The 21,454-nt window shown below is 44.3% G+C and overlaps 1 protein-coding gene across 4 annotated transcripts in view; it reads left to right on the forward strand.

Moving 5' to 3' along the window:
- Positions 1-21,454, forward strand: part of LOC128735710 (leucine-rich repeat serine/threonine-protein kinase 1) — a 48,144-nt gene that overhangs the window by 10,467 nt on the left and 16,223 nt on the right. The window contains exons 2-7 of one of the 4 annotated variants that reach the window (XM_053830205.1): positions 4,942-5,136; positions 5,204-5,369; positions 17,271-17,430; positions 17,485-17,766; positions 17,917-18,417; positions 18,481-21,432. In XM_053830205.1, coding sequence (XP_053686180.1) covers positions 4,942-5,136; positions 5,204-5,369; positions 17,271-17,430; positions 17,485-17,766; positions 17,917-18,417; positions 18,481-21,432 — 4,256 coding nt within the window. Of the gene's footprint in view, positions 1-4,866; positions 5,137-5,203; positions 5,370-5,982; positions 6,091-17,270; positions 17,431-17,484; positions 17,767-17,916; positions 18,418-18,480; positions 21,433-21,454 lie in introns of those variants that run through there. The other 3 variants (XM_053830211.1, XM_053830198.1, XM_053830219.1) reach the window with 3 other exon arrangements.

The following is a 21,454-nucleotide window of genomic DNA, read 5'->3' on the forward strand; positions in this document are numbered from 1 at the left end:
CGAAGATAAATGTAGCAGGATATGTTCGGCCATCAGTGAGGCCGCAAAACGCCAGAAGGAGAGCTAGAACCACTATTTCAGGCTAGTGAGATGCACAAGTTCTATGAGAAGGTGAGCCGATCTCGTAAGGGATACACACCGAGGCCTGATATGTGTAGGAACGAGCAAGGAAACCTGGCCACAAACTAGCGCATAGTAGTTGGTGAGTGGAAGCAGTTCTTTGATAGGGATCTCAATTGCTGATATAGCAAAAGGAAATGGAGCAAAAGTCAACGTATGAGAGCCTAAGGGCGTTTCGACTTCCGATCTCAAAGAGATCCGGCGAGAAATCGGTCAGCTGAATAATAGAACCGCCGAAAAGGACCGATTCTCGACAAAACTCTACAAAAATGGCCAAGAACCATTGGGAACGGCATTTCACTGAATAATTTCATGCTTCGGACTCACCGTTCTCCCGTAATGCTACATTTCTTCATAGAATCTTGCACCAGTCATTTTGACTGGTGCTGGTATAAATGGCAAAAACAAAAATTATATTTGTTACTAATATATATAAAGTAGCATTAAGTTCATAAAATGTATTCTCTACTTATAGCTACAAAAGTCATAACATCGTTTCTAAAATCAAATGTTATATGTTGTAGAAATTTCAAATTGAAATTGCACGACCAGTCAAAATGACTGGTCTGGTATATCTAGTGTTAAGCGCGAGTCGCTCCGCACTACTCTATGATTTTGTGCTGAAAATCGTATGTATGTCAGTCATTATCATTATATACGACAGAAAATCAACTTGATCCCACTTTATCCAGCTTTTGCTACGATTTCGAGTTTGTTAGTAGATATTTACGATAGTTTTCGTACATTGATATACGAGTTGGTGCTAGCTGGGTAGTCTTTGGCGTTGAGTCACGACGACTTGTTAAACGTAGCTACCTATTACCCCCCCTTCCTTTCCACTCTTTCCCCTCCATTCCCAAAAAAATTTCATTACTTTCCCCTACCATCCCTCCATCAATTGTAGAATAATCGTTTCAAAAAAACATTAATTTGCTCATTGTTTTACCTTTTCTAGTTTTTCCTATTCTGTTGCGCATTTCTTTAGATTTTCTTTTCACTTTCATTCATTCTTATTTTCTTATCTGCTTTTCTCTTTTCTTTTTCGAATCTTTTTATTACTGCTTGCCTCTTTTTGTTTCTTTGCCCTTTCAATCGTTTTCTCGCGCGTGTTCTTTTATTACATTCCGTTTTTTATCTTTTTCTGAAGTTTTGCCATTTCCTGTTTTTATTTTTCGTCTTTTTTGTCCAGTTTTACAATTGTAGTTCTTGCACAATTTTTCCTCTTTATCAGTCTCATTTTTCCCCTTATTTTGTTTTATTCTCTCGTCGTTCTTCTCTTTTTCTGTCCCATTCTGTCCTATGTCCCTCTTTTTTATCTTATTTATCCTTTTTCTTTTCCATTTTCCCATTTCCGCGCCAATTTTTATTTTGCTGTTCCCTTGACATTCTTCTTTCGTCGCTTTTCTTTCCATCTTCCAAAAAAAAGAGACGATAAATGGAAGGAAAATTCCAAAAAGAGTTTCTCTTGTGTGCTTTTCTGTCTGTTTCATTTTCCGCTTTTCTTTCATATTTTTTCCAGTTCTGTTCTACCTCTTTTCCAGTTCTCCTTTCTTCTCTCTCCATGGGTCTTTTTTAAATTTTTCGCTCGTTTTTCATTTCATGTCTTTATTTTTTTCTCGTTTTTATTCTTTAGTCCGTTTCAATTATCCTTTTTCTGTACCAAATTTTCTTTTTTGTTACCGTATGTATATCTTCTTCTTCTGTCTTGCTTTGCCTTTTTTCATATTTACATTTCAGCTCTTTGTTTCTGTTTTTTCTCATTTTTTATTTTTTCTTTAATTGTTTCGTTTTGCTTCTTTTTAGATATTTTGCTCTTCTGTTTCCTTTTTACCTTCTCTTATTGCAATTTGCACTCTTGACCTAATTTTCCCTTAATAGTCCTCATTTTTTCATCAGCTCTATCCTTTGTTCTTGCCTTTTCCCTGTTCCGCTTTTCTTTTCTTTTATTTTTCTCGTATGTGTTCCTTTTTTATTTTTCGTGTTTTCCTTTTTTGTCTTAATTTTTCGTTTTTTTGTTCCATTTTTCTTTTTTCCTTTTTTCTTTTCCGTTCTCGGTCTTACATCCTCTTTTCCTGTCCCATTTCTCCCCTTTCCAATTTCCAATTTTTCCATTCTCTTATTTCTCTGCGAGCCGGGACAGTTTTCTCTTCCTTTTCTATTTTGCTTTTTCTCTTTCGTTTTCCTCTCGTTTTCCCTACTGTTTTCCTGTTTTTCTTGCTTGTTAGACCAGAGTTGTACCTCGAGGCCAACTGGGAGGCTAAATCAAGGTTCTTCGTAGCCTTTTTATTAGTTTTTCTTTTTTTGTGCCACTTTTTTTGTTCGATTCATAAAAATTCAGTTACATCCTCCTCTGTGTTCCATTCTCCGTCTTTTTCTCTGTTTTCTCTGTCTCTCCCGCTACCTCGTTTTTCTCCCATTTTTCACTCTTTCTCTACCTCTTTTTATTGGACACTTTTTCCTGTTTTATGTTTTATCTCTTCCTTTTTTCCCCGATTCTGTTTTACTTATTTTTCTCTAGTTCTGTTACTCTTTCTCTTTCGTTCCATCTCCTTTCTTTGCAATTTTCTTATTTTTTGCGTTTATTATCTTTGCTCTTGTTTTACATCTTTTATTTTCCATTTTCCTCTCTTTCTCTTTTCCTTTTGTCCTATTCCGTTGTTTTCTTTCTCTGCCTCGTTTTTATTTTTTTTCCGCTCCCATTTTTCCTTTTTTTTGTTCAGTTCTCTTTTTTGTCCTCCATTGCGCTTGCCAATTTCTTTTTTTTCTTATTTTCTGTCTCGCACCCTTCGTCATCTTCTTTTGTTTCATTTTTTCATTTTCGCGTTTTCCGGTTCACTCAATTTTCTTCTTTTCTACGGGTCCCACCACGTCTCCCTAGTTTCACTTGTTTTCTTTCTCGTTGTTCCTCTTTACTCTTATCCATTTTTCTTGTCTCGTTTCTTTTTTTTCTCCGTTCCGTGTCTATTCTCTTTGTCCCATTTTTTCTGTTTTTCCTCTTTCTGTGCCGTTTTCTCGATCTTTCTTGTTTTTCATCTTCTTAGTCGGATCCTCCGATTCTATTGCAAACGCAACTTTTATTAAAATTTTTGCTCGTAGCTCAGTGGCAATTGCTATCAAAATTTTGTATTTCGAAAGCAAAGCAAAACAATTCTGTTCAATCAAAATGTATTGATGTTGTTTTTTTATCTCGTTTTACCACTTTGTGGTAAAACATGTCAGCTCTTGATTTCCGTTTTTCCTCTTTCCTGCTCCATTTTTTCCTCTTTCGGTCACAATTTGCAACATTTTGTTCTCCTCCCTTTTTGTGTCTCGTGTGTTTGTGATTTTCTATTCAGATTTTCTTTTTTATTTCATCATTTATTTTCTCTATTTGTTTTTTTGTTTGTTCCCTTTTTCGTCTTTAAAAATTTTTGCTCTTTCTGTGTTCATAATTTTCTTTTTCTTTTTCTATTGATGCAATTTTTAAAATAATGTTTTTTGCATCCATTTTTATTTAAGTTTATCACCAATTCCAAGTATAGTGCCTACATATAAGTAAAAATCTATATTTTTCACAATAAGACTTCATAGCTATAGCAGAAGACCGTCGACCTCGCGCATAACTTTTGGCGAAATCATTTTTTTTTTTAATCAAGCGGGGCAAAGACGCCGACTCGCACAAAGCCGGAGTGTTGCAATTTTATTATTACTTTGCACGCCACTTATGCCTATGTATGACTATGATGTAGCATAGTGCGCGGCAAGTACCTGTACATAAACTCCACCAAGCCGGGCCGGCGCGGCGGCGCACAATGGTCCAAAAGGGCGAAAAGTGGAACTTTTTTTCCGAGTGTCTTTTGCTTTCATTTTCAAAGCTGTCAAAAGTTAGTCATCGCTAACTATAATGAAAATAAAAAAATAACTTTTTTGTGTTAGGAAATATAGACATAGTTTCTTCGGTAAAGTTGTAAATATTGTAAAAACAAACAACTTTGCTGAAGAAATAAAATTTCTATCTTTATCCAGTGCTCAACTATAGGGCATATTCTATGAAACTTCTTTAAGAATTAGTTTTTCATACTTAGCTTTTAATAGTTGCATTTTACAAGAATACAATGTTCTAGGCAATTATCGAAGCTCTCAAAATACACGTTTTTGCAGAAGACCGCACATCTCTTGGACCTTTACTTGCTGAGTTATCGTATATTCAAGATTTAAATTTCCATAGCTTTCCACTTTTCACCCTTTTGGACTACTGTGCGGCGGCGGGGGCTTCAATCAAACTGTTTAGTTTAGTCAGTCATGTTTATGCATTGCATAGATTGTATCTACCAGGCTGCGCACCCTTGTTTAACATGCAGCTCGTTAGCAATTTGTTTCGCGGCAGTTTTGCAATCTAAATACAGCTCAGCGGCATTCAGCCGAACGAACCGAATTTTGTATGATCGATGCTGATTGTTGGTCAACAATGCATGCATATGTTTAGGGTGTAGTTTTTCATTGGAAACCTTCTAACTTCCTGCACCATCATCGATTGTGTACCGGTCGGTGTGGTATTGATTGTTAGATCCGTCGAGGATTATTCCCCTACATTAGCCAGTTGGTGTCATATAACCGTTCGTTACCCCCCAACTTCGATACTAAATGGGATTAGTGTTCGGCCATTTGGTGATAATCCTGTGGCGTGGGTGCCGTCCGACAAATCAGAGTACCGCCAGACAACCGTTGAAAGCCTCAACGACCGCACCGGCAGGGTGCCAGGCAATAATGCTGTTCCGTCGTCAGATTCATCGACTGCGAGTACTGGAGCTGGCCATTAATCGCAAACTTTGTCTCTTTAAGGCCGCCCTGTGGGACAATGCCGAACTGCTGGAGGACCTGCTGCAGGAGGAAGCCCACCTCATCGACTGTCTGGACTCGTGGGGTCGTGCTCCGGTGCATGCGGCGGCCATCACGGCCGACTCACGGTGCTTGCCGATGCTGATCAATGCCGGGGCCAGCATCGATGCCACCTGCGGACCACGTGGCGATAATAAGGTGAGGTTGACACGTTCTTGTCGGTGTCGTTTGTTTGTTTGTTAATAATGTTTTTATTACTCCACAGACTGCCCTGCATCTGAGTGCTGAACACGGACACGTAACGAATGTCCAGGTGCTGCTGGACGCTGGTGCGTCCTTTACTGCCAAAGATCGAAACGGGCTAACGGCGCTGGATTTGGCGGAACGGAGCGGACACGAGGACTGCGTTTGCCTGCTAAAGCAGGCTGCGGGTGAGTGTTGTCCTAGTAACACGGTTGCTGTGTGCGCTTCCATTCCCGCTTTGTACGCGATTCTAAACAGAACCGAGAAAAGACTGAAACAAAGCCATTATTGTGAGGGAGCGAACGAGACGAGACGTGACGGATAATGCTTACAGTTACATGCGCGGTTTTTGTTTTGGTTTTGATCCATCCGCCGCGAAGGCTGCTCCACGTGACCCTTCGTGTTTGCTCGGAGCGGGCGCCGCACGCGGTTGTTCGGCTTCGGTTGCAATGCAACGCGAAGTGGGGTGCAGGAGGAGGCGATGATGACGCCATCATTGCCGATGTCGTGCTGATGATGGTTATCGATTTTTCCTTTGCACAGTTTTGCTGCTCTTTTCGCTGACTGCTGGCAGCCAGTCTACTCGGATCGGTTTCGGAGGCGGCTGCGGAAGTCGCAATCGTGCAGGACTTTTAGCTTGGAGGTTTTTTTAGGTTAAAGTAAAACCCAGCAGGCTGTGCCTTTTTTTCGTGGAAATTGTTAATGAGAGAAAAGGGTGTGTAACCATGGAAAGCTGCTGAACCCGTTTTGTAGTGGAAAAAGTGGGTGTTGTTCGTGTGCATTGTCCGGTAGCTGGCAGAATCAGAATGTCTTGGAAGTTTCGTGAAGTGCCAAAATCCGGGGCGGAACGAGCCCTGGACGCGTGTGACTACTTCGTCGACGAGGTTATTGAACCGTGGAAAATTCCAGGTAACTGTTGATTTTGAGGTCGATCCGTCGAACCACGCCAAGATTCAAACGGTACGAAAGCATGTAATTAACTAGCGAGAAAAAAAAATCCAACAAGTGGGGCAAAGCTGCAAGTAATTCGACCACTGCAGACGTGGGCTATCGATTTTTCCCACACACAACACACCATCGCACATGGCCTGACACGCGCTGGTGGCATCATCGGCCATGCACCACCATGCAAGCAGGTGGACCAGGTCAGCGTTGTTACGGACACGGCACTGCCATTGATGCTGCTGTGAGATTCGTGATTCAATTATTCATGGCTTTTTGAAAGCATTTCGTTGTACATATTTTGCACTTTCCACCTGATAATCAAATTATTTTCCATATGGAATGATTTGATAACCAGCGACCATGAGCGGAAATTGAATTTCAACTGGCATCTCCTATAATATCATTATGTGGGCTCTTCATTATCATTAAAAAGAAACGCCAGTCGAAAACAGGGTCACACCGAAGATTTATGCACAGCCAGTGAGCAGAAACATCTTACTTTAAGCTAAACTAAACATCAATTAACCGCATGCATCTCGGCTCGGTTCTTGGTTCGGCTCCGTGGCTTGGCTATCAGTTTCACCGCACGCTAAAGTTCGAACCACAAACGGAACTAATCACTATTCTGATACGCATCATTGAACGTACCACCTGTCTGTCTCGGTCTCGGTCGGTCGGTCCGTCAGCGGCGCAGTCATCATCAGCCAGTCGACCGCAAAAACCACTCCATTTACCGGCGTCCGACGCAGGCAGACCTTCTCCGAACGTGGTAGAATCCGTCCGCGCAGCACGCAAACCGCAGCCGGTATCAATGTCAGCCGAACCAAATGTTCACGTTTCGACACCCGCTCTTGAGCTGGAAAACCTGTTCGGTTTTAGAATTTGCCATTTTGGTGGATTCCTTCACCTACTGCTACAGTAGTTGGAAGCTAACAACCAGACCGACCGCATTCAAAGGTGTTATCTGATTCTAAATTTAGATTTCAGCCTTATCTGGACAAGATATTCGAGATTTCAGGTCAGTCACTGAATGAAATCACTGGAGCAAAACCTCTGACGGCAGGTTCAACTGTTGATAGCGATTCTTTTTATCCCTTTATGGCTCCAACCCACTCAATAGTGCAGGTGAAATATTTTGATAAAAAGATCTATCCGGAATCATTCATGTGACTTGCAAAGTACAAAAGTTGAAAACCATTAACTTAAAAATTACGCTTTATATTGCAATAGGTAAACACCTTCTAGTAAAAGTCATTTCACAGTAATGATTTTCTGAAAAATCACGAAAAACAAGTCGTGGATTAAGTAAAATAACTCCCAGTCAATCGAAGAAATCTTGCTATTTCAGCGCAGGTCTACATTTTACTGCAATGGGTCCCAACGGGCATTTTACTACATTGGTGGACCGATACGTATTATTCCTGAAGATATTTTAGACTTTGGCCTTCCTCATTTCTCGACAGCGGACATTAAAGCGGGCCTTCTGAAGCTAAAAACCAGCTTTAGCGTGGGTCCAGATGGAATCCGCTCAAAAAATATGCTGGAGCATTATGTAAGCCATTGCAAAAGCTATGCTGCATGTCGCTTCAGTTTCCAGAGTCTTGGAAAAGATCCTACATCTTTCCTATCTACAAAAAGGGAGATACGCGTGACGTAACAAAATACCGTGGCTTCACTTCGCTATATGCCGGTTCGAAGCTTTTGGAGATCCTCATTTCCATCGAGCAACAAGATTTTTTTTCCTAAACGATGGAAGATGCAGTTCAGGTAGACACAGTATATACAGATCTTAATACAGAGCTTTTGACTGCATTGACCACCAAATACTACTTCGCAAACTGAGATGTTTGGGTGCATCTGAAGGCTTCGCGTGCTGGCTTCAAACGTACCTTACAAATTGTCAGCTTTCAGTAAAGTTAGGCTCCGTTGAATCGTACAGTTTCTGCAATCAATCTGGTGTTCCACAGGGTAGTAACTTAGGACCGTTACTTTTCCTTGTATTTTTTTAACGACGTCTGTTTTGTTATACCGGCTGGCCGCAAGTTGTTATGCGCTGAAGATCTTAAAATATTCATCGCTGTGCGGTCAGTCTGCAGACATCTGCAAGATCGTATCGGCAAGTTTACAGAATGGTGCCGTCTAAACAATCTCATCATTAGTGTTTCTAAATGTTCAATTATCACCTTCACTCGCAGCAAAACACCGATCGTGTACGCCTACCAAACCGGAGGAGCTAGTCTGGAACGCCTCAGTGTTAAAGACCTAGGAGTTGAACTGGACGCTAAAATGACATTCGACAACCATTACTGGAACATTATTGCTAAAGCAAATCGCAGTTTGGGTTTTATCATGCGTGTTGCCAATGATTTCCGTGATCCATATTGTTTGCGTGTTGCAACACGGCACTCCCCTGTTAATGGAGGCTGGCTGACAGACCCCTGACCTGACGTTTGCAAAGCGAGCAGGCTGACAGGCCGTTGGTCTGACGTTTAATATCATCAATAACATGTACGGAGGAAGGGAAAAAAAATGTAAACAAAGTGATCGGGGAATAAAAGCATCATTGTACAAATAAAAGATCGATCAGAATTAAAGATTTAGTTTGATGGAAAAGAATAGTTTGAAGAGAACAGATAATAAAGATACGGTTTCAGATACAGCAGATTAGACCTGTAAGTAAATTGATAAAAATAATGGGGAAACAATAATTATAAAGTTATACTTACCTGCAGAAAGCGATACCTGTAAAAGAGAGGTTAGTTAGACGGAGATTACTTACCTGTTAAACCAATCTGAAACTCGAGCGGGAAAGTTCCTGTAAAAGAAGTATGCTGAACAAAACCTAGAAAAATACTTACTCTAATACTTACCGTGTTTCTTCGCAGAACCTGAATTAAAATGTAGCGTAAAGCAGCAGTAAAAAGTGTAAGAAGATTAGAGGAAACAATAGAACCACTTCTTGTAAGTACATAGAAGGATAAAATAAGTTGTAAAACTAATATCGATAAATAATTGCAGTTTGAGCGACACAAAATAAAGGTCTGCTACAAAAAGGGTTTCTTTCGAAACATTCTCAAAAAGAAGGTGTCACATATAGGACAGAGAAATGTCGATCCAACCTCGAAATACGTCTTCCGATGCTGAATCTACTGTTGACGATACAGAGATGAACTTGACTGCGACGCCGTGCGAAATTTGTGGACCGTCAACTATCAATGAAGAAATGGTAGAATGTGACGGATGCGAAAAATGGTTTCATTCCCGCTGCGTAGGAGGAATAGACGTATCAAAGTCAGCCAAGTGGTACTGTAAGGGTGCGGCTTGCCAGCAGCTGACTCAAGAGTACAAAAAGCAGCTGAAAGAGGCTTCCAAAAGGAAGAGTAAGGGCCGTAAGAATACGGACGAAGCCGATCAACTTCCTGTCGATCCGACAAAAGGTGTTTGCAGTATGGAGCAGAAAATGAAAGCACTCAAGGAAAAGCAAAAGCGGACGGAGGAGGAATTGGAAGCAGAAATGATGTTGAAGCAAATGGAGAGAAAAGTGATGCTGGAAATGGAGAAATAGAGGATTGAAATAGAAAGGAAGATGCAATCGACAGAAGAAGAAGAAAAGAGACGTATGCGGGAAACAGTTCTCAAACAAAAGTGCGAGCAGATAAGGCGAATGGAAGCTGATCAATTGGCATTTGAGAAGCAAGTAGCGCAGCTGGACCGGAAGTTAAGCGCACTGAAGAATGTGTCAGGTAAATCGTCATCGAGGATCGCACGGGAGCAGGCCAAAGTTGAAAAGCTGAAACACCCTGGGAAAGGTAGTGCAGGAGAGGACTCAGAAGATGAATTCGACGATTGCGAACGTAACAGCGATCATTCTAAACTATCGACGACGCTGCACAATGTCGCCGTAATAGAGCAGAAGCAGATTGGGCCTACGAAAGCACAGTTGGCAGCAAGGAGGGGCTTAGCGTACAAACTTCCTACGTTCTCTGGTAAGCCATCCGAATGGCCACTGTTTTACGCGGCTTACAAGGCTTCGAACGAGATCTGCGGTTATATGGACCATGAAAACCTAGTTCGATTGCAAGAGTTTCTGGCGGGCGATGCTCTAGACTTGGTCAGTGGGCAGCTGCTTCTTCCGCAGTCTGTCCCAAAAGTGATCGAAAAGCTTCGTATGCACTATGGTCGTCCGAAGCAACTGCTTAAAAGTCTGCTTGATAAAGTCCGCAGACCAGAGTCTCCAAAATCGGACATGCTAGCTAGTTTTATTCCCTTCGGAAACGCGGTAGAGCAGATGTGCGAGCACTTGGAAGCTTCGGGACTTCAACAACATCTGGTTAATCCGCTGTTGATCCAGGACTTGGTCGACAAACTACCCGACCCCGATAAGCGATAATGGGTTCGGTATAAGAGGCACGAAAGGGAAGTTACCTTGCGTACCCTGACGAACTGGATGCATGTGAAGCTAACGTCAGCTTCGACAATGAGTCAGAGTTCAGATCTAACGGAAATGGACAGTCTACTAAAGGAAAGCTGATGGAGAATCGAACATTTTATAGTGACAACAAATCCGATACGTTGAGTATTGAAGCGAACGAGCGTAAGATCCTGAAACCTTGCAAGGAATGCCAGTACACGAACCATACGTCATAAAAACCATAAGTCATACGAAATCCTTTACAAGTTCGACGCGCTGAATTGGAATCACATTTAGTGTATATTTGAAGTGTAACGGTTGATTTTTCCTCGAAAACAAGCATTTGGTTGGATGCACCAGAATCTGATTCGTCTCCCACCAGCTTGCAAAGCTATTAAGCTGTTGTTGGGAGAACATCAACGCACCATCAGTATTACGAACTGCGTTAAATAACTTTAAATCATCCGCAAAAGCGAGACGTGGACATTCTAGTGAATGGATTACATCGTTAAAATACAATACAAATACCAGTGGACCCAGAAAACTGCCTTGTGAAATCTAGGAAGTAGCACGTTAAGTACGATTTTAACCAATTTAGCGACAGCGATGCGATGATTAACCTTATCAAAGATCGGTCTGAGATCGTTCAATAAAACTGTTCGTTACGTAGCTCGTGAAAAGCAAAGTTACGTCGTAGCTCAGGAACGTTTTGGCAGAAATCCTTGTTTCTCATTTGCAATCGCTTGTTGACAATGTGAGAAAATATGTTTGATGACGCCTAACTCGACTAATTCGGACCTAGAACAGCGCTGAAACTCCTCGATAGTTATTGATCTTTGACCGATCGCCTTTTTATGAACCGAAAACACAAACGCCTGCTTCGATGTTGCAGGAAATGTACCAGTAGACCGATAAACAAAACAGGAAAGTCAGAGGCTGAAGCAAACTAGAAATGCACTTCTTAAGCAGCTCAGCCGGGATCCCATCCGGGCCTGGAGAGTATAGGAATATTTTAGCTTAGCGGAAGCGGACAGAACCATGTTATCATCGATGTTGATCGCGGTAAACGAGTGGTCAAAACGCGGAACGTTGCTTGCCGCGTCCAATATTTACCTTGTAGTGAGCACTTCGTTGTAAAATATACTGGCAAATTTCGATGCAAATAATCTGGCTACGTATATCAGCAGCATTATTGGTCGTTTCGCCAGCTAACTCCATATCTGAATGCAAACCTGACAGCTTTCGCTGTTCGTAGTTCGTACAAAGATCGCAATGTGGAAGCGGCTCTTCGAAGAGCGATAATAGCCTTCATTGACTTCATTGTATTATATTTGCGGATATTTGCTACCCCGAATACAATCGATTAAGATGCCAAGATTCGTTACACTATCACTGTTCTACTGCACCATTCCGCGAGCAGAACAATATATTTTTGCAGTCCTAAACAATCTGTGGTGGCCTCAATTAGCAAACAAATTATCACATCTTCAGCAGACAACAGATAACACAAGCTTATTCCAGAAGGCAACAGTCCAGTGACATCGTTAACGAACAGCGAGAATAGTAGTGACCCCAAAATGCTACCTTGAGGTACTCTTGAACCGTTCTAAAACCACTGTGAGAAGACACTGGCTCTTCGCTCACTAGCCACCGGAGGCAACCCTGACCGTGAGATTAAGAGGTGTATTTTTTTCGGATTGTGGACCAAACAGTTAATTTGAGTGAGTAACCCTTTCTGGGTTTTCACGTTACCATAACCTGCAAGCGTTGTCAAAAAAAGGTGTCCAAGACTGATACCGTTGTCTGTCGTAGGTATTGTGCCGTCAAGTTCCATGCAATCTGTGTTAATGTTGAGGTACCTTTTCGACGGAATCTAGAGCAGTACCGCAATAGTTTGTTTTGGTTACACGACGAACGCGCAATGCTGTTTTCTAGCGCTCACTTTCGTGTTTTACTGACTGGATATAAATAGCTGTCCAATCTATGAAGGAGGAAACTGAAAAGATCAACGGCAACATGCGAGCTTTATCTGCTAAAGCAGACGGAATTCTCCCTACACTTACATCCTTTTCCCCACCGAATCCTGAAGGAACTCTATTACCATAGTTGATGACCCGATCAAAAGGGAAACAAAAGAGGCTAGTGCAAATTCTTTCATTCGCCTAGATCCTCGCCTCGAAGTTGACCCAACATGAATCTACTTATCAGCTCTCCTGGTCATTTGTCTCGGAGTGTCTGGAACTGACAGCAAACGTAAAACTGAAAGTGGTCAAACTGGTCCCTAGGGGAAAGTATTTAAATACGCTTAATTACGTCTTTTTCAAAATTGGATTAGGGGGCGATTCAAAGAAAAAGTGTTATCTTACGACTCATGGCCCGAATACATCCGGTTTCGGCAATTCGAAGATAATCGTGCAAAAAACTCAACGAGTCAGTCAATCCAGCTGAATTCCTTGGAACAACATCTCCATCAGTTACGAATTTGCCAAGCATGGATATACAGGACTGGTTTGCCACGACGCACGCAATGAGACATGGGAGCTCGTCGCAACCTGCGGTCTTCACAGTCGTCCCGGTCCTGTGATTGGTTGTGCCAATGACGATGTTCTCATCTACTATTAAAAAGCTGGAGTGGTGAACTGCGACGTGAACGAGTAACTCCTGGTTGCATCCGATGGCTGCTACGATATCATTGTACTAACCGAGACCCAGGTCTCGACTTGCGAACTCTCTCTTGCCAGTGACCAACGAGAACATTCGCTGTCTGGATCTTTGCTTCGCCAGCGCACAGGATGTTACTCCGGGGATTTCGCTTGCGCCATCGCACGAAATAACCAGGTATGCTTTAGACGACATCTGCAGAGAATCCAGCACAATCTGAAACCAAAAACGTTCTGGAAGTACGTTAGCGACCAGCGCAAGGTATCGGGCCGCCTTCAACTATTATCCTCTATGGAGAGGTTGCTTCGGAACCCCAGTATGTCTGCCAACTCTTTGCCGATGAATTCGTACGAACCTTTTGCGAGGAAGTCATCCCGGATGACCAAATTACCCAGGCTGCTTGGAACGTTCCTCCAATTACTGTGAATACTCTGAGTACGCTCAACATCGACGAAGAAATGAAACTACCGACTAAACCCCGCCCCAGTTAACTGTTAACTGTTAACTGAAAACCTGCGAATCCCTCTCCGGCTCATGTTTGGCCTACCCATCTCAAGCGGGGTATTTTCGCTTGTCACGGAAAACCGCCCAAATGTTTCCTGTTTACGAAAAAGCGGACCGAGGAATCTCGTCATCGTGTGCCATTTCCATGTTCTTGAGCTTGTAGTCATGACTGTGCTGCTGTTACACTGTAAACAATACTTGAGATATGATCAGCATTGATTGCTCGTAGGTAGATCAATCACCACGAATCTGCTTTGTCTCACATCATTTGTTGCGGAAAGCTTAGCAGATCGCGCTCAAACGGATGTCATCTATACTGATTTGTCCGTGGTGTTTGACAAAATTAATCATGCTATTAAAAGCAAAGCCTTGGGCTTGAGCTTGAGGCTCGTTGTCCGCATCGCTAAGGGCTTATTGCCTCAAGGCACTATACTGTTCACCCGTCCGTTCGACCCTCGAATACGATTCCGTTGTCTGGAACGGGATAGAAAAAATTGAATCCATTCCAATGCCACTTCTTACGCTGTGCTCCCCGTTGTCTACCATGGCGAAACCCGTTTCAATTACCGAATTACGAAAGTCGATGCCGACATGAAGGAACATCGCAAAAGCCTTGTTTGCAGGTCGATAGGGGTCGCAGGTCGCAGGGAAAAATTGATTGTCCTGCTATTCTTGGGGCGATTGATCTAAACGTACGTCCCAGCCCAAGTAACAATTTGAGTTTTATTATACTCTTATGATGGCATTTAAGACCAAAATTGGTCTTGAAGACCACCATAAGAGTACAATAAAACTCACATTGTTGCTTGGGAGCGCACTGCAGAATAGTTCGATACTGAGAATACTTTTTCATCGCACCAACTATGGACGAAACAGTTCTTTGACCGGTATACAGTCTACCAGGGACTCCAGAGGAAAAGCAAAGCCGTCTGCTTACAAAGTTCTCTCCCACGTGCTGTTTCACAGACTGAGGCCGTTGACTGAAACTTTTGTGGGCGAATACCAGTGCGGTGCTCGAGAGGGAACTTTCACTTTGTGACATATCCTGAAAATTTCGGGAATTCAACTTGCAGACCCACCATTTGCTTATAGATTTCAAGGCGACGTACGATTCAGTTAAAAGAAATGAGTGGCGCCGGTTAGGATCGAACGTGGTTTTCTAACAAAACTGATTAGGTTGATACGGATATCGGACTCGTTAGCTTCGATAAATTAACCAAAAATGTAGCGGAAACTAACGCTAACCGCTAACCGCTAAATTGGTCAGAAACCAGTGCAAATTAAGCAATATTTTGGAACCGATTTTGGAAAATTTTGTAAAAGATTTGTTCAAATATCTGGATCGCCATAAAACAATACATTTTTGTTTAAAAATATTTGCTCTACTACATGCTTGGTTCCTGAGATATGAATTATCAAAGTGATACAGCAATTCTCCAAATAATCCTGGCCGATCCGGCCGGCGGGTTTTTATTCTGGCCGATCAGTCTCAACTGGAGTTTACCTCGCTTTGTCTGCGTACAATGGAACAGGGTAACCAGATCGATGCTATTTACACTGACCTGAAAGCGGCATTCGATCGAGTCAATCATGATATCTTGCTAGCCAAACTCGATAAATTAGGAGTGTCAACTAATTTACTTTCATGGCTTAACTCTTACCTACGCAATCGTAAAATCGCTGTTAAATTGGGTCCCAGTCAATCGAGATGGTTCCAGAATGGTTCTGGTGTTCCACAAGGTAGCATCTTAGGACCTTTGCTGTTTTCGCTGTTCGTGAACGACGTCACTCGTCTGTTACCTGCCCTGGAACAAGGCTGTGGCACGCTGATGAGATGTTAGACGGTTTGAACTAAGGGAACGGGCTGTCGAGTTTGCTGTTGAACATGGTATTGGAAGGTGCTATTCGCAGGGCAGGTGTGTAGAGAAGCGGTAACATCATCACGAAATCTCACATGTTTCTAGAGTTCGTGGACGACATCGATATCATCGGTGTAAACCGTAGAGCTGTGGATGGGGTGTGCACGCATCTTAAGGAATAAGCTGCAAAGATAGGCATTATGGGAAACTCTGCCAAAACGATGTATATGGTGGCTGGTAAAGAGGGCGATAGCTCTTCGGTTGTTGGAACTTTGGAACGGAATTTGTCTACCTTGGTACGTTAGTGAAATCTGACAACGACGTGAGTCGTGAAGTAAACAGGCGGATAGTGGCTGCCCGTGGCGGTAAACTAGAAAAGTGTGGCGCAGGCGCATGAATCACGAAACTTGCCAAATATACAAAGATGCGGATATTTTGAAGGGACTAAAACACGGCAGGCTACTGTGGACTAGCCACTTAGTAGAAATGCCGGATAAGAAATCAGCGAAAACAAGAATTAGCAGAGAACCGACAGAAACCGACGGCTTCCAGGTAGAACCCGTGGCTGGTCGATGAGCGCTGTTGACGAGGATGCTAGAACAGCGGGTCCAGGTGGCAGTACGTTTGTTAGAATTGGCTCCAAGTTGCCCAAATGTTTGGGCATCTAAAGCAGCTGCTACCGATGGCCATTTCTCCCGTCGCCGGGAGGTTCACTTCATCGTTTTCGGCAGTGCTAAGGTGGAGGCTCTGTAGTTCGCTTCAAATCTGTTCTGCTATTTTTTATGCGCGGAGAGGTGAGAAGTTTCTTCTTTACAATCTTTTTTTTTTCACTTGACCAAGTACCGAAGAGCGCGGAATTATTTGATCACGATCCTAAGAAGGAAAAAGCTCCAAAAGGAGCATAGAGATCGTGGAGAACTAGAACAGCTTTTCCTGGCTAATGGCTCGCACATATTCTACTAGAAAGTGAACTAATCTCGAAAGAGCTACACATCGAAACTTGGCTGAAAATGGCTCTACACTGGGTAAATTTTATTCTGCCGGTCGTCACCGATAGCACGGGCTTCATAGGAGTTCCGGCTATTACGAACCAAATTTTTACCATCCGACAGATCTTGCAGAAATGTATCACAACTTTATTGACTTCAAAGTAGCATACGATACAGTCGACCGAAACCAGCTGACAAACTGAGGCGACTGATTAGTGCTACATTGGATCAAGTAAATGCAGTTCGTGCGCACCTCGGGACGCTTTTGAGTATCTTTTAGACGCGGCGACGGTTGAAACAAAATTGGTTTTTCAAAATTGCGCCTAAGGGGGTGATCCGAAGGGCGGGCATCGAAACGGGAGGCACGATTTTTAGCAAAGGTACAGCCAAACCCTAGGCTATACGTAGATGGAGGCAATCGACGCCAGACTAAAAGCGAAGTCTTGGAGGTAGAAGATTAAACGCATGGAAGGTAGAGACTCAAAGGAAATTAGTTAAGAGTTTTATAACACATTTATGATGGTTCTGAAGACTAAAATTGGTCATAAAACCGTTATAAGAATATAATAAAACTTACATGTCGCTCCTAAATTAAAATTTGCTTAGGAAAAATTATAAGATTTTCCAACTCTGGAAAAATAAACTCTCAAGAATTGAAATTCACGGATGCAATGTCGGATAAAGCTAAACTTTGTTGTTCTCTTTCCTCATTTCCAACAGACACCCGTGAGCAGATTCGTGCCCAGAAGCACAAGAACCTGCGTGAAGCGGTCACCTCATCGGATGAGACCCTTGTTCAGCTACTTCTGGACAGCATTGGTCCCGAGCGGGAGATTATCGTCAACATGGCACCGGGCGGCGCAAACACGCTTCTCTTTATGTAAGTTTACAGTCACGCGCTCTGAGTCTAGATTTTACTTACAACTAATTCCAGTGCTTCTCAAAACGGATCCGAGCGAACCGTACAACTGCTGCTGGAAGCCGGAGCCGACGGACGGGCCCATGCCGTCACAAAATACTCACCCCTCTACACGGCGGTACACAACGGGCACACGAACGTTGCCGCCCTGTTGCTGCACCGCTTCCCGGAACTGGTGCAACAGCTAACCGTGGAACGGTGGCTGCCGTTCCATGCCGCCTGCATCAACGGCCACTGTTCGGTCGTGGAGCTACTCATCAAACATTCCTATCCGGAGGAGCTTATCAGCTCCTTTAGGTACGAACCGAAAGAGTTTATGCTTTGTTTGAGTTTGAAAAATTGTAATTTTGGATTTTATTTTCTGATTGGCGCTGTTTGTTTCTTTTTTTTTTTCGTTTGGTCCTACTTTTCCTTGTTTCCCTGAAACTCCTGAAACTAACTGTTCAGAAATGAAAATCCTCCTTACAGAGACCCAAGTGGAGAGTTGGAATGGCGTCTTGCCTTTGATCCGAACACCCAGGATGTTACCGGACAAACGGCACTTTACGTCAGCTGTCTACTGGGTAACCGTCAGTTGGTGGAAATGCTTCTGAACTGGAAGGTTCGCTGTGTCCGGCATAGTCTGCCGGATGATGGTGTTTCACAGGCTACCGACGCTCTAAGTCCGTCGGCAAATCCGATGAGTCCCTCGAACCGTCGAATTTCGTTCGGCATCCAATCGATTATGTCCCGGTTGAGTTTGGGACGTGATAGTGCATGCGATGATCGTGGTGAGAATACGGAGTCGAGATGTCCGCTGGATTTGAACATCCTGTGCGGAGCCGCACGGGAGACGGCACTGCTCGCAGCCGTTCGAGGAAGCTTTCTCGATGTGGTAGCGTTGCTGCTGCAGAATGGAGCCGATCCGAATGTCGTAGCTAGGGCTGTGGAGGATCAGAATGATCCCAAGTTAGTCTTTCTGTGGAATAGATAATATAGGATCGTTTTTACGAACTATTTTTTGTTTTGCAGAGCATCGGATGAAATTTACGGCTTCTCCAACGTTCCTCTGGCGGAGGCTACCCGACAGAAATCACTCGCAATGGTAGATCTACTCCTCAAGTATGGCGCCAAAGACGATCAGTCCATTGCGCTGGGAATTGCTGTTCAAAATACCGACGAACAAATCGTCTGCCGGTTGCTTTCCATAAAAGCGCACGCCGATCCGGACTATAAAATCAACAAAAAAGCACTTTCCCAGGACGCGGAATACAGCTCTTCTTTACCGATTGTGGGGAATTTCACGTACAGCTCGCTGTTCCCAAGCACCGCCACAATGATCAACTGGCACAGTAGCAATTGCCGACTGTCGGAAATTAAAATGTCCTGGCTTAGCGAAGCCGTCCTCCAGTGTAATCCTAAGTTGAAAGGTCACCCTCGCTGTAATCAGCTGGCGCTTGCCGCTCTAACCCGTATTGACATCTCGCACAACTGTTTGTCCCATCTTCCGGCGGAAATTTTCAGCTTGGGAAGTTTACGCTATCTAAATGCCGCCCAAAATCTGCTTGAGCATCTTCCTAATCCGGAAGACATCGATCCGTCTTTCCACCCTCAAAAACGTCGCCATTCGAAGGTCCCCCATCAAGAGTACAACTGTCCCGTGTTGGAAGAACTCTATCTGCAAGATAACCGCCTTGAAACAGTTCCGCCTCGCATATTTCTGCTTCCAAGTCTGACCATCCTCGACGTCTCGAACAACAAGCTCCAGCAGCTGCCATTCGAGCTCTGGAAATCCCCTAAACTGAAAGAACTGAACGTTGCCTTCAACTTCCTCAAAGACCTTCCTTCCCTACCCATTATCACCGAACTAGCGGGTGACGCAACCGAACCTCCATCCCCCGTCACCGAAGCCTGTCTCTTCCACGCCTATTCCTACGAGGAAAACATCGACTCCCTCAGCCGAAACCGCAACGTCGCCAGTTTGGAAATCGTCAAACACCACATCTGGTCCAAGTCGCTGGAAGTGACCGACCAGGAACTGCGCCTTCCCGACTCGAAGAACGATCACACCGTCTCGCAGCTCAGTGCTCTAAACCTCGCAAACAATCTCTTCACCAGCATTCCGCTGGCCCTACCCTGCCTGGCCGTTAACCTCACCCGCTTGAACATGTCCTACAACAGTCTCCGCTCGATGGGTCACGTCACCAGCTATCCGGCTTCGTTGAAGCAGCTCGATCTCGGCCACAACGAAATCAGCTGCTGGCCCAGTTTGCCACGGATCGCCGCCTCCGATCCGCACCTGATGTGCTACAACCCGCAGGAACCGAAGAAAAACTCCAGCAAAAGTTCGCTGGTCAGCAGCGGAAGCAGCGCTTCCGGCAGCACCGGGACGCCGTACGCCAACGAGGTGACCGTCGTGAAGTCTTCAACCAGCTCGAACAACATAACCTCCCTCCGGACGGCCGTCCTAAAGAGCGTTTGCGTTCACCGACGCCACCTGCGGTTGGAATCCTTAAGAACATTAGTCCTAGCGGACAATTCGCTCACGCGAATTCAACTTTCGACGGACGACGTAACCACCCTAGGGGAGTCGGAGGATGCCGAGTGGAGTTTGATTGGGGTCGCCAAATCCAGGCTGATTTTCCCGAACCTTTCGATGTTGGATATTAGTAACAACTCGCTGAAGGAGATTCCTCCGTCGATTCACGAACTGACCAACCTGAGCGTGTTGAACATCAGCGGAAACATGGACGTAACGGAGCTACCGCCCCATATGGGTCTGCTTTCGCGGCTGTGGAACTTGAATACCCGCGGGTGTTCGCTGCAGGATCCACTGCGGTCGATGATCGACAGTAAGAAGTACAAAACCATGGATATTATCGGGTATTTGAAGTCGGTGTACGAGGATGCGCGGCCGTATGCGAGGATGAAACTGATGGTGGTGGGCGTGCAGGGTATCGGGAAGACCAGTTTGCTGGACCAGCTGCGGAGTGAGGGTCCATCGCGGAACAAGAAGCAGGTTGATCATTGGGCTAAGCGGATGGGACATAAAAATATTAATACCAAGACGAGTCGGGGGATTAATATGTCGACGGTTGGGGTTGATATTGGGGATTGGATTTGCGAGAAGAAGCTGCGGGGGCATTCGACGCATGGGCCGGTGGTTTTCCGGACGTGGGATTTCGGTGGACAGAAGGAGTACTACGCGACGCATCAGTATTTTCTGTCCAAGCGCAGCTTGTATCTGGTGCTGTGGAGGATTATTGATGGGAGGAAAGGGTTAGCAGAGGTGCTGCAATGGTTGGGAAATATACAGGCGCGTGCTCCAAACTCTCCGGTAATTATTGTCGGCACTCATTACGATGCGGTGGGTGAGACGTTGCCGGCGAAGAAGGCTGAAGAACTGCAGCAGGTTATTCGCGATCGATTCATCGCTGTCTCGGATGCGGAGAAAATTGGATTACCGAGGGTTTTGGACTCCATTGAGGTCAGCTGCAAGACGGGACATAACATAAAGCTATTAGCAAATTTGATCTACGATACGGCGTTTTCGCTGAGACCTCCCGGCTGTAAGGAACCACTGCTTTACCAGCGAGTTCCTGCTAGTTATTTGGCGCTGGAGGATGTGGTTGGGACGATTTCCGGGTCGTTGAGGCAGTTTGGTGCAGATCCGGTGCTGGATGCCGAACGCTATCGGCAGATGGTGACGCAGGAGATGCAACTGCGAGGGTTCAAGGGATTTCGGGATTGGTCCGAACTGAATCAGGCTACAATGTTTCTGCACGATAACGGGGTTCTGCTGCACTACGACGATGCAACGTTGAGAGATTTGTACTTCCTGGATCCGCAGTGGTTGTGCGACATGTTGGCACATGTCGTAACCGTTAGGGAGATCAATCCGTTCGCTAGGACCGGAGTGATGAAGATGGACGATTTACAGCATGTTTTTAAAAGTTCCTGCCTGGGAACGAGTGATAATCGAGGGTTAGTTTCAAGTAAAGGGTTT

The sequence above is a fragment of the Sabethes cyaneus genome, chromosome 1 (genome assembly GCF_943734655.1).
Source record: "Sabethes cyaneus chromosome 1, idSabCyanKW18_F2, whole genome shotgun sequence".
Lineage (NCBI taxonomy): Eukaryota > Metazoa > Arthropoda > Insecta > Diptera > Culicidae > Sabethes > Sabethes cyaneus.